General features: G+C 35.4%; 2 protein-coding genes across 2 annotated transcripts; one reads left to right on the top strand and one right to left on the bottom strand.

The window, feature by feature from the left end:
* Positions 1-888: 888 nt before the first annotated feature.
* Positions 889-14,790, top strand: LOC110674708 (homeobox protein Hox-A1-like). The gene is made up of 3 exons (XM_021838760.1): positions 889-1,654; positions 14,342-14,496; positions 14,554-14,790. The coding sequence occupies exons 1-3, from the start codon at positions 994-996 to the stop codon at positions 14,740-14,742; spliced, it is 1,005 nt and encodes a 334-aa protein (XP_021694452.1). The 5' UTR covers positions 889-993; the 3' UTR covers positions 14,743-14,790.
* Positions 14,733-16,262, bottom strand: LOC5575824 (MKI67 FHA domain-interacting nucleolar phosphoprotein). The gene is made up of 2 exons (XM_001655799.2): positions 16,064-16,262; positions 14,733-15,995 (listed from the first exon to the last, which is right to left on the bottom strand). The coding sequence occupies exons 1-2, from the start codon at positions 16,163-16,165 to the stop codon at positions 14,793-14,795; spliced, it is 1,305 nt and encodes a 434-aa protein (XP_001655849.1). The 5' UTR covers positions 16,166-16,262; the 3' UTR covers positions 14,733-14,792.
* Between the last annotated feature and the right edge of the window lie 792 nt (positions 16,263-17,054).

Genomic DNA, 17,054 nt, shown 5'->3' on the forward strand with positions numbered 1-17,054 from the left:
AACACAACACATTTTCATCGATTAATTTTTAGTTTAGAAAAACTGCTTTTGAAGTTTCGACGATGGTTAGATGACGGATCGTTGAACGTTGAGGTTCCACTTCCGCTGCACTTCCTTGGTTTTAACTGATAGCTTTCTTTGCCAAAGCTGACATTTTGCATTCCCCTATACTGTGATTGCGGATAAAGAGTTACTTCTTTACACAAATAAGGTGATTAGTAGATTGGAAGTGTTTTGGTAATCACTTAATTAGAACCGATTCCAAAAAATGGTAAATAAGCTGAACAAACAGGAAAATATCAACCAAAGAAGCAATGTTGTTCTACAAAACTATGTAACTCAATACGCCATCCAAAGCGAGGCTACTTCCATGCAACGATGTGTTGACAGTGTTAAAAAACGAAGAACGAAAACATCCCTGACGCTTCCCATTTGGCCCAATAACGAGGAACGGTTACATTTCAAGAACCCTCCTTAAAATAGCATTATCATCACTTCCACAGTCTCCGCACTCTACACTGATTGCATGTTCGAGCGCGCAAAGAAATAAAGATTGCTAATTAATACGATAATTATCGAGTCCGGAATGGTCGAAACTGCGGCCATTATAAATTTCAAATAAATTCACTATCTTATATAATATGTTCTCCTCTGGCAGCTTCCGAAATAAGCGCAAAGTTTAAGCGGCAATAAATTAATCCATCATCAAAGTGCTTCGCAGATGAACAACGAAAAGAAAAATCTTACTCATGTGCTCGAGATCACAGCAAGCAGCGAAAAAGAAACGCCTACTCGAACCGATCTCAACGCTGATTGGTTGATCTTTTTCCCGCTATGCTGTGTCTGGTGCAGTACAGACTCTTTGTTACTTCAGATTGACTTCTGAAGCGATCAGTACTCTCATAGAGCATACTTTTCACTATTCGTTAGTTGTACTTGAGCTACATCGGTTGCATCGTAGGTTCTGTTTCGTTTGATATTTTCAAAAGTGCAATGTTCACGCCGTTCTGTAAACTGGAAACACGTGATCATTATGTTCCCGCCACAACACCGGAATACCAGACGGTCGGTGTTCCCCTGGAAGGAAGTCAAACAGATGGACCCTATTACGATACTTGTGCAATATCGAGCAATTTTGAGCGAGTCGGAAGCCTCTACAACAATGCCTATTGTTCAAAAAGTGCACCTTACTGTAGTGGTGATTTGTGTCCGAGTCAGTGGATTAAAAGTGTCGTTCCTCAACATTCGTCTGGATACTCCGAATCGCAACATTTCATCGGTCCATTAGAAGATCAAAGATTTTCGGCAGCACCTATTGCGTCTCAATACTCATACGAATCTAGTTGTGTTCAACAAGGTGCTGGTGGTGTAACGGATTTATGCCATTACTATGTGGCCAATGGATATCAAGAATCTTGTGGGAACAACAATTGCTCATTAGATGGATACAATGGCATGGTGATCAATGACTCTAATGACGTGGCGCATACTCACAGTGAAATTTATGCAAACAGGATCACTGATAGTGTATCACGGTGTAGTGATGAGCCGGAAGTTGCGGACAATAGCGGTTTTCTGCTGGACTCTGGGAGCTCAGTAGAACAGTTCTCTGTAGAAAGTGAATCCGACGGCATACGATCTACTTCCGTGGGAGGTAATTACTTTATGTTGTTGGTTCTACAAACAGACAATAGAACAAAGTATCAAATTAAAATCCTGAAATCCAGTCTACTGCTCCGAGGAAAATTATCAGTCTATTTATCTTAAAGATCCTAAAGCATGCCAAATTGAGGCAAGGGTTCAATCAATAAATTGAATTTTATCTAATCACAGTACGCAGTTAAAATAGAGTGCCAATTAATACGAAGCTGACTGCAAAATAATGTCCACGAAGAATTTCCTAAGAAATTTCTAGAGCAATTACTTTCCAACAGCTTTAAGTAGTAAGCAGTAACTATCCTTCATCAAGTTGAAAAATTTCTTAAGGCGATTAGATTTTGTTCACAGAGAGTTTCTTTTATATAACATTTCAGCTTAATTCTGTAGTAGAGACTAAGGAGAATTCGATCCCATTTTTTATGCAGTTGTAACTCCGCAGGGAAATCAAATACGAAACAAAGGCATAGTACTCGGGCATAGAATGGGTACCACTTGTAGTACTACATTTGGTCCCTTGATACTACACTTGGTACCTAAGTATTACAGATAGCAATACATTTTCACGGCATTCTTGATTTTGCTCTATTATCTCATGTGCCATAAAACTTTGGGCAATTGCAAGGAACATGGAGGTCTTGATTTCGTCTTTGCGGAAAACTAAGATTTCTGCATCGGATTTAAGGTGCAAATGTTTTGCATGATCATACATCATCACGCAATGGTTCTAAATTGCTTTGTAAGTACTCATAATTTTGTTTTTCCTATGACCTGCTTCATGAAGCGTTTAGAAATGTTTTTTTTTATTATTATTAGTATTATTATTAGCATCATTCCAAACATTACATTTATTTCTTATATCTAGGTGTTCTGTGTTATTAGACAACACTATCATCCTAATTTGGTAAAGCAAATCTAAGATTTTATTAACATTTTGTTAACAACATATTACATTTCATTTGCCGTAGCAGTTCAGATTTTTTACAGATGAGTTGATTTCACTTGCTTATAAGAGAAAAAAAAACGCTTTATTTAGAAATGTTGATAATTGTCATTTGAGCACATGTACTAGAGTTTCCAATCCCCGTTTCTCGGGAAATATTTTTCTGTTTCTCGGGATTTCCGTATTTCCCGGGATATTCTATTTCATTAAAGAATTGACCATCTATATTTGAACAAAAACTATCGCACAATTTACTTTTCATACGCGTTTTTCGTCCTCAACTGTAAGGCCGTCTTCAGTGTAAAAATAGGTACAGGTACGCGTAATACAGTTAACTTGAGATATAAAATATAGTTGGAATTAAATTGTATAGTACTAAATACGGTTTTATTTCCTTTTAGGTTTTCCGCTAAACAGTTTGAAGATTTAATTTCATCATTACATCATACCAACTAATGTCCTAACTAGATTACTAGTTATACTTTGATGGTTATTGGTTATTTTTCGTTATCAAATAGCTATTAATAAAATGTGGATCTTTTTGACGATATGTTGTTTCAAGAAAGATTATATGCAATGCAAATCATTCAAGAGATCTATTTTATAAATCAAGGGCTCATATGGATTCTGTTCAATGCAATAGTCACAATTTCAATGTAAGACTCTAGTTGGTTATTATAAAATTTATTCAATGTTGACATTTTTATTTTACCGTTACATTTTTAAACGATTTATGGTTGTTAAGAATGAGCTTTACTAATAATATTATTGCATGAAATTTTGATTTTAAAACTTTTCTTTTTCTTAAGCCTTTTGTTCAAAATGAATTGGATAGATTTTGTGGAGATACACAAATAAATTACTTTTTGTATGGTTCTTGCCCTTCTTTTAAGCAAATATAATGCAGGTCGGACTCGATTATCCGGAGTATCGATTTTTTTTTCACTCCGGATAATCGAATCACTAAGAAAAAAATTGAAATCTTTGACAGAAGAACTTAAATATCTTAAATTATCTTTTTTCGTTATTTTATTTACATGATGTGGTGGCGTAGCCAGAAATTTTTTCTAGGAACAGTAGGGGTCCTTACAAGAAAAAAAAAATTGACCAGCATACACAAGAAAACACTTTTGCAAACTCCCATTTTCTTAAAGAAGTTCTAAACTGCAAAACCATTCATATTGTATATTTCAATACCAACTTATCTCAGGATTCAAATTCTTCTAGGGATTCCTCTATTAATGCTCCCAGAAATTCGTCCAGCGATTTTTCAAATGATGTATAGAAGATTTTCTCCAGGAAATCCCTGAGCAGACCAACGGTACTACTACCAGTAATTTCCTCTAGTATTACCCCGATTTTTCGTCTTTTCTTTTTTTTTTTTTTGAATGACTACAGTCGAATTTAGTTGTAGGTTACGTTTGTTTTTTTGTTTTTTTTTCCTGGTTGGTTCATTTTCGGCCTTTTTTTGGTTCCTGTCTTGTCTCATTTTGGTCTTTTTTTTTTTCAAGCTAGAGGCCTCTCCCAACTGTTAGCGCATAAAAGTACAAAAAATGGAGTCGATATACGCTCATGCGCCATAAGACTGTATGCAAAATGTATGTATATCACCTGCACATTTGTCCTCCTATATCCTATTATATACGATCGTGATCTAAGATCAAAGCACATAAACACTACATGCCCTGCAGTGTGATCCATATTTGATCTGTAGATATATAAATTGTATTCGAACCTAGTCTTTAACATCGTTTAAAAAGCATTCGTAACAGTTTGAAAAAACACATTTAAATTGTTGGAAACTTAAAAAAAAGGATGGAACACCACTTGTTTATCCAAATCGTTTGTGAATCTTTCTTGATTTTCTTTATTCTTGTGAATCCCATTTTGAATGTTGGATTTGTAAAAAAAAATAATATTGTTTATGATCAAAAATGCGTTTGTAAAGATTTGTGGAGCCCCTAAAATTTGGGGGCCCGGGGGCTGTGCGGGATAGCACCAACACTAGGCACACAATAAAAGTCAAAAGAACAAAAGAATTTATAGCACTTACAGAGGCTTATGTGAAGGTCAAAAAGGAGACAGTATGGCAGTATGAGAAGATTGAAAACTACACTTTGCTATTGGCTATTTTCTTTACCTGTTCTTAAATTATGAAAGCTGCAACTATCCATGAATGCTGCAGAATGTTGCGACAACACAACATCAAGTTTTCAACACGTAATTTTCAAAATGCTGAACTACCACGAATCGCAAGTCAATCCCAACTGCATTTTAGCCAAAATTGAGTTGACATTAGTTTTCAGCACGTTCTCCAATGATATTTGGGCTGCACTAAACAGGCAACACGTTTTGGCCAATAATGAAAAGTAACCGCATATACTACACCGTACTACACAAAAATGAGCCGTGTTTTGGTCATGTTTGCATGGTTACATGGAAAATGAGTTTTTGCAAATCCGTTACAAATCAGCCTACTTTTAACAAGAGAATGGACAGCATAACGGCCTACTTTTCCTACTGAAAAATACAGTGCTGAAAAGTAGTACTTTTCAGCACTAATACCAGTATCAAAAAGTAGCACTTTTCAGTACTGTTTTGGAAGTTATCAAAATGACGTCGGATTGTATCGATACGTCATTTATTCAATTGTTCTGAATTTCTAAATGACTTAGTCAACTAAGTTCTGATGCTACATCCGTATGATGAACCTGATTGAGTAGGATTCGAATTGTTGATTCGGATTTAGAATCAGAAGCTAGTTGACTGTGAATGATTCGGAGTTGAAATAGTATGTAGCTATAGGATGTAGTAGAAAATGTAAGTTCACTACAAAAAAGAGGGGAGCTTTATGGGGCGATTCGTCAAGTGAACGTAGGGACTACTTGAGTTGGTCCTAAAATGATCGAAACTTCATGTTCCTACACGGATCGGTGTTGGAATATTTGCACATGAGAAATAACTGCACAACATATTTTATGCGGCGGCTTACCTTTACCGTTCACGAACTAAGAATATAAGTAAATCAGTTTGATTTCGGGTGTTGCGTGAAAATTTGTGATTGTCATATCTATGGTTATACTACTGATTAGACGCTTCTAAATTTATGGATGCTATGTGGATTCTCTTGAAATATGATTGGGTTCCTAAAAATGATCTAACCCAAACGGTATTTTTCGTAATTGCAAAATATGTTGTATGCAACAAGTTGAAAAATGATGACTTTTTCAGCACTCGTCTTATTTATCCAAATCGGCAATCGTCGTCGGATAAATGTACAACTCGTGCTGAAAAAATCATCATTTTGTAACTTGTTGCATACAACATAACTATTTATAACTATTATAAACTTCTCAGCACATTTTCTTAATGCCTACTTTTTACAGATGGGACTGACTTGCGATTACCAGCAGTTAAGTTCTCCTTGAATAATTCATTCAAGGGCCCATGTCAAGTCAATCAAAATGACTAGTCTTTGTAGTATCCGTGAATCAGATCAATCGGCTGATTCCATTATCAGCCGAATGATTGAACTCGAAAGCCACGACACAACCGTTCGCCATAACAATATTCACAAAACTGAACTCTTGGGTTTTCTTCACGCGTCATGACGTCGAGTACACTGTAGGATCAAAGTACCCTTTAAAGGGTAAAAAAGTACCCTCTTTGAAAGAAACTAGTTTAACTCATAAAAAGAGTAAAGAGCCTTTACTGATTAAAGAGTAAACGGCTTGTACGTCAGATTAACGAGTGAATTTTACCCATTATCCAGAAACATTTTTTCTAAGAAACAGAGTAAAATTTATTCTCTTTGAAATATATAAAATGCAAATCGATTTTAATGTTTCATTTCTAAGATAAATAATCAATAGAAAACTATGACCATAAAAACATTTTATTGAATAATATAATAACACATAATTTAGTCCGATGCGGGAGCATTATTTATTAGAGGCAGACTTGCTGGCCTAGTACTGCTGCTACCGGAGGTTATGTGCAGCGGGACAAGCATACGAGACTTGGCATCAGAAGTCTCGGGCAAACATCTTGTGAAATTTGATTGTTTTCATAGTAAGAACACGATAGGAAAACAATTTGAATGCACATACCTTGAAATTACTGGCTATTCTGGTTTTTATTAAATTGTTACGGGTTTGTGTACAAAAACTATTATATCTTGTGCAGGGTCTGAGAGAGAAGTTAAATCTATTTTTAAATTGCAAGGAAATTTTCACCCATTAAAGAGTAAATGGCCGGAATATATAAAAGGGTACTAAACACCCATTATTCGAAAAAATAATTTACCCTTTATTTTGACGTCTTCATATACCAGAAAATAATGGGTATTTTTTCCACATTAAAGGGTAATGACGAGTTTACAGTGTAGGTTGGCGGAAAAAAATTGCTCTTCAAATATTATTTTGACTACCTACAGTGGCCCAATTTCATATTCGTACAGGATACTGTTTCCACATCAAGTTAGTAAAAAACTATTGAATGAAGTATTGAGCTACAAATACTTTATCCATATTGAAGGTAATAGGTGTCATCTATTGTTTGCCAATCACAAAATGTTTCCATTTACATTCATCTTTGGATTAATAGAAAAGTATTGAATTGATGCCTAAAATTTACCCAATTCCATATTCGTACACCTACCAAAATTCAAATGCACAACGTTCAAAACTAAATTTAGAAGCTCTATTTAATTACTGAAGTGCTTTATTATGATGTTCAGATGTAGTGAAATACTTTTGGACAACTTATTAGTGGACATATATAAAATTTAGGTAAAATTATGAGAAATGCCAGTTTTCCAATGATTTTTGCTATAAAATCCAATAATTCGAACAATAACGTTTATTTTTGTCATTGGATCCAATCTTTAGATTATACTCGTAAGCTCTGATAGAAATTTAGTTGAAATTTATACACTTTACAGAAATCATAAACAGTTTTTATCCCTTTTGAGTTCAGAAAATTGTTGTGCCATAAGTTCAAAACTCTTCTAAAATGATATTTTTAATCAATGTAAACCAAATTTTCATTCTAAACAATAGGTAAATGATAATTTTGAATTTGTCTGTAAAAATAATTTGAACTACGAACTTCGTTTTACAATAAAGTACCCTAAACTACGCTGTACATACCTCCACATAATTGATGTCATCGTAATATTCAATTATCTTTGAAATAATATTTAAATTATATTCAAAATAGCACCCAATTTTGCAATTTATTGATTTTATAAGAAAAATACAAAATAACTTGAATGAGCAGAGAGCATTGATACACTATTTAATAGAATATATCCTGTTGTTTTCATCATTTTAAAAACACGTTTGTGTTGCGGTTATGGCAATAATATTTATTCTATAAATCTCTATAATCATGTTTGTTAGTAAAATGTAAATTAAAAATGATAATTACGCAATGTTTTGATAGGAACATTAACTATGGATTATGTATATACATTTAGGACCCAAACATAAAGAAATTGACTAAAATTTTTGGTTTTGGATTTGTTATAAATATTGTATTACCTAAGATTCAAAAGTATAAGTTGTCGATATCCACTTTTAGCTACTCTAAAACTGATTATAATTTTTTGAAACTTGTGCAATATTCGCAGTTATCATTCTTAAGGAAGTGATGTTGAAAAAAATGCAATTTATTGTTCGACTTACCGAATATTTTAGCAAAAAACATGGGCAAACTGGTATTTTTCTTAAATTTACTAAAGTTTCAAATATATCCGTTTATAAATTTTCCAAATGTATTCTATTGCATCTGAACAACACAACGAAGAGCTTAAGTAGTCATCTAGTCCATTAAAAATTAGTTTTGAATGCTGTATATTTCTTTTTTGTTAGGTGTACGAATATGGAATTGGATCAATTATAGACACAATCTCAATACGTTTCCATTATTCCAAAGATTTAAGCAAATGAATACAGTTTGTCATTGCCAAACAATAGATGACACCTATAACCTTCATTATTGATAAAGTATATCGAAGTCCATGCACCATTTAATAGTTTTATACCAACTTGATATGAAAACAGTGCCCCGTACGAAAATGAAATTGAGCCACTGTATTTACAAAACTGAACTCTTGGCTTTTCTTCACGCGTCATGACGTCGATTAGGTTGGCGGAAAAAAATTGCTCTTCAAAATATTACACATTGATAATCGAAATAAGGGGTAGAATGGATACATTTAGCAAATGCTCATTTCAAGAAAATAAAATGGTAATATTTTTAAGTTACCCTCGGCTGGTTTACAAGTTTGTAATTAGTTCAACGTGCTGCATTTATTCAGAAAAATCATATCGAATGTCAAAAAAACGAGATACAAAATTGGGTCGAAAACAAGGCTGGTAAAAAGGTATCGGGGCAAAATGAACACTTTCGTGGGATTTAGTGAAAACTTTATTATTAATGAGTGTCAAACGTTCTGATAGGTAAAACGGCCCCCCTCTGTCACATTAGCAAGAAAAACCTTCTCTTAGTTACTATGCTCAAAAATAAGATTATTCCACCGTCTTGCTTATAAACCATTTGAAACTGAAAAAAAAAAATTAAAATTAAGTTTCAGAGGATAATTGAAGTTAACCATATACTTTTATACCGGTAAACAGTTCATATACAACGCCGATTTCATTCAATGTTTGAAGTTCAAATCCAATTTATTAAAAAGCTTTGAAAAATGTGCTAATTTTTATATTAGCATGCTAAAATTCGAGCAGTACCTATTTCTATTTTTTTTTTTAAATAATTCTGTTTTCTAATATGTACGTTGGATAATATTGTCACTCTTGTTTCACTTTGGAAAAGGTTATTTTTGAAACTAATTAGCTCATATTTTGTAACACTATGCGTCATATTGAAGGTTTAATGATTTATTGCAAAATTTCAGACGATTCGTTAAAAAAAACATGCTAAAGTGCATCATGAATGTGCCAATGTAGTTCTTTATCCTTGTGTGGAATTTTGAACTTTGTTTTCACATGATTGTTTTCCTATTTATGAACAAACATATTTTCAACAGCTAGAGAATATGATTCTATAACATTCCCCAGAAAACCATTCCCCCGAAACCCATTCCCCAGAATTCCATTCCCCAGAACCTCATTCCCCAGAATGTACCATTCCCCAGAATTTCACTCCCTAGAATGAACCATTCCCCAGAAAACCAATCCCCAGAATGGACCATTCCCCAGAAAATTATATATCACGGTAAAAAATAGGCACCATGCTATCAATAGTTCTGCACTTGGATTTGCACTACTGTTGAATCTTTACAAAATCAAGGTAACAGCACTTGAATTCAACGTTGCATGTTTTGATTTGAAATAAAAAAAAGTTAAAATAAACATTTCCGGCTGACCCAGATTTGAACCACCAACCTTCGGAGTGCAAGTCCAGTGTCTTACCTCGACACTAACTCGCATCTGTTGAAAGGGGTTGAATTGATCTCAATCAGTTTCTACAACGAGCTGTCAATGATTGCTCTCATACAAAAGACATGATGTTCAAAATCAACGACTTTTCACTTCAGAGTCTAGTTCTAGAGACAGTAGAGCAAATCCAAAGTAGAAACTCTTCAAATCATGGTGATTTGTGTTTTGAATTGAGTCAAGTGATCAATCTATTCAATCGAACGTGCTGATTTTTTACCGTGTACCTACTTTAAAGTTTTGAAATAATTTATTTAACCCTCTAATACCCAACCCCGCCTTTAGACGGGGTACACTTTGGAATTTTGTGTATTTTTTCGTAGCTCGCAAATCAAAATGATTTTATTTTTGGCTTATACCTTGACTCATAACACGCATATAAGAAAGGTTTTTTATGACTTTTGAAACTTTTTTGTGTATTTAGAAATTGTTTGAAAAATTGCATTCTTATATAACCTACAAATGCCTGGGCTTCATTTAACATATAATATAAAAAATCGTACCTTTTATATTTTTCTACGATTAACCTATCACAAACGAAGAGCCTGGTGGTATTAATATCATTTCAAACCTATTTTTCCGTTTGTTACAAGGAAAATAAAATACGTTCCGAAAAAAAAATAAAAATTTAATATTTTTAAAAATACCGTAACAATTTAAATTTTTATTGTTGCCAAAAATCAACAACTAGAAAAGGCTTCAAGAAAAATGAAAAAAGCTAGGGATGTTTAAAAAAAATTATAAAAATCAAAAACCAAAATTTAAAAATTTGCGAATAAAAATAAATAAATGCCCAAAACGTGTTTAGAACGATTTTAGATAACGAAAAATAATACTTAATTCGAAAATAAAAATTTGGGTATTAGAGGGTTAAAAAACTTGAAAATTAAACTGCAAACAAAGTTGTTTACAAGTACATGAGAAGATTAGCATTGGTGCTGCTAATTATGAACACTTTACGCATAATTCAAATTTCATTTGCAAATGAACTATCACAGTAGTTTCACTTTTATCGGCACTTATGAAGACTGATAGATCAGTCTATGGGGAAACACAATATCCAATATTTATTTAAAAGAATATACAACTCATCACTATTCTGCACAAAATAGAGCTACACCCTTCTTTCGGTATAGTAGTTTCCAAATGAATAATTTCACATGTATGTCCAATTTTTATCAAATGTAGTGATGTATGCAGCTTATCATCAATGTTTTGAGAAGGTGCATCATCTCTTACTTTTTAGGGCTACACCGATTAGAATAAAGACGTTCGTAGTATCATATTATACGTTTCCGATATAATGATTACGTCAACTCGGCAGAATAAAAACTTACTATTCTGCACATTAAAATGATACGCCCTTCTTTGCGTTAAGTATAAATTACAAATGACTTGTTTAATTTTGCACAAAATAGTGATACATCCTTCTTTCAGTCTTATCCTGTTGACGATATAGACTAAATTTTCCGTAAGGATACCAAATGGCAAGAAGGCAAGAAGGCATTTGGCATGATTGATTAAATGATCAAGGACCATTTGATATAATGGTCATTTGGCCAATGACCATTTGGCATGACATGAAGAACATCCTTTTTGAAAAGAAGGAGCATAAGTATGGCTGGATGGCAAATGGCTTTATACCAAATCATTTTATGCCAAGTGACCTTATGTTATATGGGCTCTCCATCGATATATTTTGCCTATATCATTAATGAGATAATACTGAAAGAAGGGTGCATCACTATAATGCAAAGATAAACATATAGGGAGTCGATTCCGGTTATGGACCCTTTGCGTATTATGGACCCCCTACAGAAAAACATAAAATTAACAGCGAGCCGGATTACATGGGAATCAAATGGAGGGTCCATAATACGCAACGTCAAATTTGTAAACAATCCTATTATGGACCCCGGGAGGGTCCATAATAGGCATTCGGACAACAGTTTTTCAAATGCATATTTCGCTGGAAAAATCGAATGATTTTGTATGTTTCCTAGACGTACTATGAAGTAAAGACATTGAATTTGTTGTTAGACTCCACAAAACGTATATGCGTCTGAGATATCATTGCGGAAAAGCGTCTAGAATGAATTTCAGCTACTAAGGGGTCCATTACTAGCATTGAAACCCTAGTCTGTATAGTTTATGGGAATGTGTTAAAAGAAGAGTGAATTATTATAATATGCAAAATGCATGCGGCCTCGAGAAGGTTTTGTGTGGCCCGCGAACGAATTTTGAATTCTAATATAACGTGGCCCGCATGATGTTAATATAAAGCAGGTTGTGAAATGCATAGCGAATTTGTTTAAATGTTGTCGATGTCGGAAATTTGAAAAACTAAAAAAAAATCTGGAAAATGGATTGTTTTTTAAATAGGGAAAGACTTGAACATCCTCTAAAATTCTCAAGTACTCTTGAATCCAAATAGAAAACTTTTACAGACCAATGATTTCTGAACATCCTATTGTGTTTGACTATCCTTAAAATTTGAAGAGGTATCTCAATCTTCTTGGAGGGAAGTTCTAATATATCAGCCATTTCCTTAGAGCTCTTATTTTCAAAAAATAACTTTTTTCACATAATATTGAAATTTTACCTAAGTTAAGAAATCGCTAAAATCAAACTCAGGTGTTTTTAAACGCTGGGGATACATACCACGTGAATTCAAGACTTGGTTCAATTGCGTCAAAAAGTTTATGTGGTTCTCAACGATTCATCTGAAAACGAAGACCTTCTGTTTTTTATATGGTCCGCGTAAAAATAGATTACTGCACTACTTTGACCATGATATCCTCCTGGAGAGGGCTTTGCTGAACAATGCAAAGATCTCAACTTTCTTTCTTTTAGATAGATTTTGGCAATATTATTTTTAGTCATTAATACTTATCACTAGGCCACACATTTTTTTTTTTATACCAACCCCTCTTTGGAAAGTTGATAATTTTGAAGGGAAGAAAAAAAAAAACAGATCCACTATTTTCTTGACCTTCCTAATAGTTTATATAGTAAAAAACAGGTAAAATGACGATCCAGAGGACGATGGAAAATAGCGCAAAAATGAAATCCAAATTCTAAAATTACCGTTTTTATTTTCCTTGTTTTTTTTTGTATCCCCTTCCCTTGTACCTTCCAACTGGTTTAAGACATTAAAGACAGACATTAAATTAATCTTTATATTAGCCTTACTAATCTTGTGGCCCACGCCATGATTTGAATGCATTGAGATGGCCCGCATAGTCCATTAGGCTGAGAGATTTACTTAACTTAGGTAAAATTTCAATATTATGTGAAAAAAGTTATTTTTTGAAAATAAGAGCTCTAAGGAAATGGCTGATATATTAGAACTTCCCTCCAAGAAGATTGAGATACCTCTTCAAATTTTAAGGATAGTCAAACACAATAGGATGTTCAGAAATCATTGGTCTGTAAAAGTTTTCTATTTGGATTCAAGAGTACTTGAGAATTTTAGAGGATGTTCAAGTCTTTCCCTAGTTAAAAAACAATTCATTTTCCAGATTTTTTTTAGTTTTTCAAATTTCCGACATCGACAACATTTAAACAAATTTGCTATGCATTTCACAACCTGCTTTATATTAACATCATGCGGGCCACATTATATTAGAATTCAAAATTCGTTCGCGGGCCACACAAAACCTTCTCGAGGGCCGTATGCGGCCCGCGGGCCGCACTTTGGTGATCACTGATCTAATGACAACTACTTTCACACGGACAGTACTTATTCGAAATTTCGTGATGCATATGAGAGATGGCAAGCCTATTAGAATTCAATCCAACCAATCTTTCCATTACTCAAAAATCATATAAGTGTCAAAGTAGCTCTTGACTGTCGAAGAATGGATAGATCTGGTCAAAAAGTTGTGTAATTCCAAATCACTGTCAATGGATAAAGAAATGGGAAAAAAGCAGCTCTTACAAAATCATTTAAGACTGTAAAATCTTAAAAATTTTGCGTGTTTAAATTGGTGATCCGGGAATTTTTAGATCCCGGGAAATCCCGGACAAGACCCTCTAGTGTACACTCTTATGCATACTGTACGAACCTTTGTCGAGTGCAAAATTTGCCTAAAGAAATCTAACAATATTCCCAAAAAGGCTTACATAACGGATGATCTTTGAAAATCTTCAGAGTACCTACCTACGCTTTCTGTACATAGAACAAGTGTTACGTTACTACTATATTAATCATGTGCATGTTATTCTATATCATGTATGCATAAGACACCTAATCAACAAAACATTGTTCGTATTTTTCTAGATTCAAATCCATTGAACCCACTTGACCACCCACATGATTCTCCCGTGCATAAGGATACATCTACTACAAAACGATCACAGAATAAGACAGCCACCGCCACTAGGAATGCCAATGCCAGCAATCGAAAAGAGAGAACTGCCTTCACGAAGTCCCAGGTGAGTTTCCACCGAGTATCGTCTATAATATACGACTAACATCCCACCTTATTTCAGGTCAAAGCCCTAGAGGCGGAATTCGTCCACTCGAACTATCTCACCCGGCTGCGAAGATACGAAATTGCCGTGGCCTTGCATCTCAGCGAACGACAGGTGAAAGTGTGGTTCCAAAATCGCCGAATGAAGTGGAAACGAATCAAAACCGGAGCTTCAGTTACTTGCAAGGAAAACAATAGTTTTAAATAGTACCTATTTCATATCTTTAAGAACAAGATACATTATTTATTAAACTTATACTACTTCTTCTTTTTCTTGTTGATATTCTTCGCCTGAGCCTTTTTCACGCTGGGGTCTTTCAGCAAAGCTTTGGCGGCACTCTTCACGGAACTGGTGGCTTTCTTCTGTTCCTTGGGTTTATCCTTCTTGACGTTCGGTTTCTTGGTCACTCCTCCAGCAGGTGCTTTCTGGCTTTTCGGTGCCTTTGCCGGTTGTACTTTACTCTTGGGACCTTTTTTCGCTTTTTCTGGACTCGATTCTGGTTGTGCAGGCGAAATGGGTCCACTGACTGCCTTTGCGACCTTTTTCTTCGAAATCGGTTTCTCTGGAGAAGCGTCCGTTGAACTGGGAGCCTTCAAAACCGACGGTCGAGGGCCCTTCTGAGTCTGTTTTTCCTTATCAATGCGAACCTTGGTCTTTTTGGCGAAATCAACCGCGGCGGACTTGGTCTGATTCTTGCTCGGTTTATTTTCCTGGTCTTCTTCCTCATCGTCGCTACTTTCGTCATCATCGGACATCGGAACATCCCAATCTGCTGATTCTAACGACATAAACCCAGCTTCTTCGTCATCGTCGGAAGAGTCTTCACTTGCTATGGCGCTCTCGTCCACTTTTTCCACCTTTTGCTGCTGCTTGGCTTTCTTCTGAACCTTTTTGGCGCGGATTTCCTCCTCTTCTGCGTCATGTTCTGGCATCTTCAGTTCGTCTTCCCCAAATACTGGGACAATTTCATCCACATTGTACTCGATTCCCATTTTGGCGTACTTTTCCTTTAGCTTCTTAAGTTTTCCCAGCGCTCGCAGGTTCCGATTGACCACCTTCGTTTTCGTGACTCGTGCATTGCTTTTCACAACCTGTTTCTTAAGCCACAGATTGTAAGTTGTCGTTTCCTTCCCATTGGCATCATATGCTTTCTCATACTTCCGTGGAATTCGCTTGGCACCAGCTGGCAGAACACCCGTCTTCAATAGCTTACCGAACATCAAATAGTTATTCATGGTTTCGGCCGCAATCTGGGCCACTTCCCGGTAAAGGAATTCAACGTAGGCATATCCTCGACTGCGGAGAGTTCTCTTTGATCGGGCTACGTGAACACGAGTGACATGGCCAAACTGGGAGAAGAATGCTCTCAACTGGTTCTCGAAGAAGCCATGTGGAAGATGTTTCATGTAGATAATGCCTTTTTCGTTCCGATCGCCGGAAGGTTTCTTCGGCTTGTTGCTCTGAAAAATTACACACAATTATTGGAGGTTATAAGACATCGTCTTCGACAACACATTTCACCACTTACTCTATTCGATAAAATTAGGGGCTTCTGACCAACACGTTCAACTTTACCAGTCTTCACTTTAGTTTTTTTGCCAACAGCCGGCATTTTAGGATTATTCTTCATTATTTCCACTTAAAACTTTACAATAACACGTTTAGTTGGTTTGTTTACGAAATCGCATGTGCGAGTGCTGAAGAACGATCGCGGTTTGAGTTTTGATGGGACCAAGAACTTCCCCCACGAGAGGTACGCAGAAAAATATTGATGACACAGTGTTAGTGCAAAGGAAAACAAAAACAGTGACGTCACAGTAAATAAGAAAACACGCTAAAACATCGCTACATGCACTGAGCCACAAATCAATTGATTCGATTAGATTAGCCTATTTTGAATTTCTTTTGACGCCATTCGGCTGTTTCTGACCCCCTTCCTCCCCCCCCTCGGAGCGTGACGTAATTTGTGCATGACCCCTTAACTAACAATAGGATAAGTGTTCCCTTAGTAGTGGGTGTTCCTATCCAGCTTTTTAAAAGTGCTAATGGCTGCCACAAGCAGGCTCTCTTTCTGGTTGGGAACAGTCGATTTGACGTTTGGCTTGGGTCCTTTTATATGGAGCGGACCCAAGCTAAACGTCAAACCGACTGATCCCTACCAGAAAGAGAGCCTCGCTTGCGGCGGCCATTAGCGCTCGTAAAAAGCTGGATAGTTGCGGTAGTGCCGTTTTCACTGATTTAATTACTAGCCACAGAACCGACACTGTCAATCAACGTATTGGCTTGTTGATACACGAAATAGTTGAAAAAGCGTTCAAATTGCTTTAAAACTGATGAAATACCATCAAAATTGCTAAAACTTTTCTTGCTTGTACCAATAGTTGCGGTTAAAGCTACACGGAGAACTTTGGAAATGCTAATTACACACTAAGATTTTATTACCGAAGTCGGTAAAATTTTACTGGGTTTTTGAACAGCAGAGTTATCTCAGTAATTTTTTGATCGTACCGAAAACTCCG

This window comes from Aedes aegypti, chromosome 1, assembly GCF_002204515.2.
Source record: "Aedes aegypti strain LVP_AGWG chromosome 1, AaegL5.0 Primary Assembly, whole genome shotgun sequence".
In the NCBI taxonomy this organism is placed as follows: Eukaryota; Metazoa; Arthropoda; class Insecta; order Diptera; family Culicidae; genus Aedes; species Aedes aegypti.

What these genes read in the sequence shown, in the direction of transcription:
- LOC110674708 (XM_021838760.1), top strand. Translation starts at nt 994, where the DNA reads ATGTTCACGCCGTTCTGTAAACTGGAAACACGTGATCATTATGTTCCC. An exon ending in ACGATCTACTTCCGTGGGAG is followed by an intron (nt 1,655 to 14,341) that starts GTAATTACTTTA and finishes GTATTTTTCTAG; the next exon opens with ATTCAAATCCATTGAACCCA. An exon ending in CTGCCTTCACGAAGTCCCAG is followed by an intron (nt 14,497 to 14,553) that starts GTGAGTTTCCAC and finishes ACCTTATTTCAG; the next exon opens with GTCAAAGCCCTAGAGGCGGA.
- LOC5575824 (XM_001655799.2), bottom strand. Translation starts at nt 16,165, where the DNA reads ATGAAGAATAATCCTAAAATGCCGGCTGTTGGCAAAAAAACTAAAGTG. An exon ending in CCCTAATTTTATCGAATAGA is followed by an intron (nt 15,996 to 16,063) that starts GTAAGTGGTGAA and finishes GTAATTTTTCAG; the next exon opens with AGCAACAAGCCGAAGAAACC.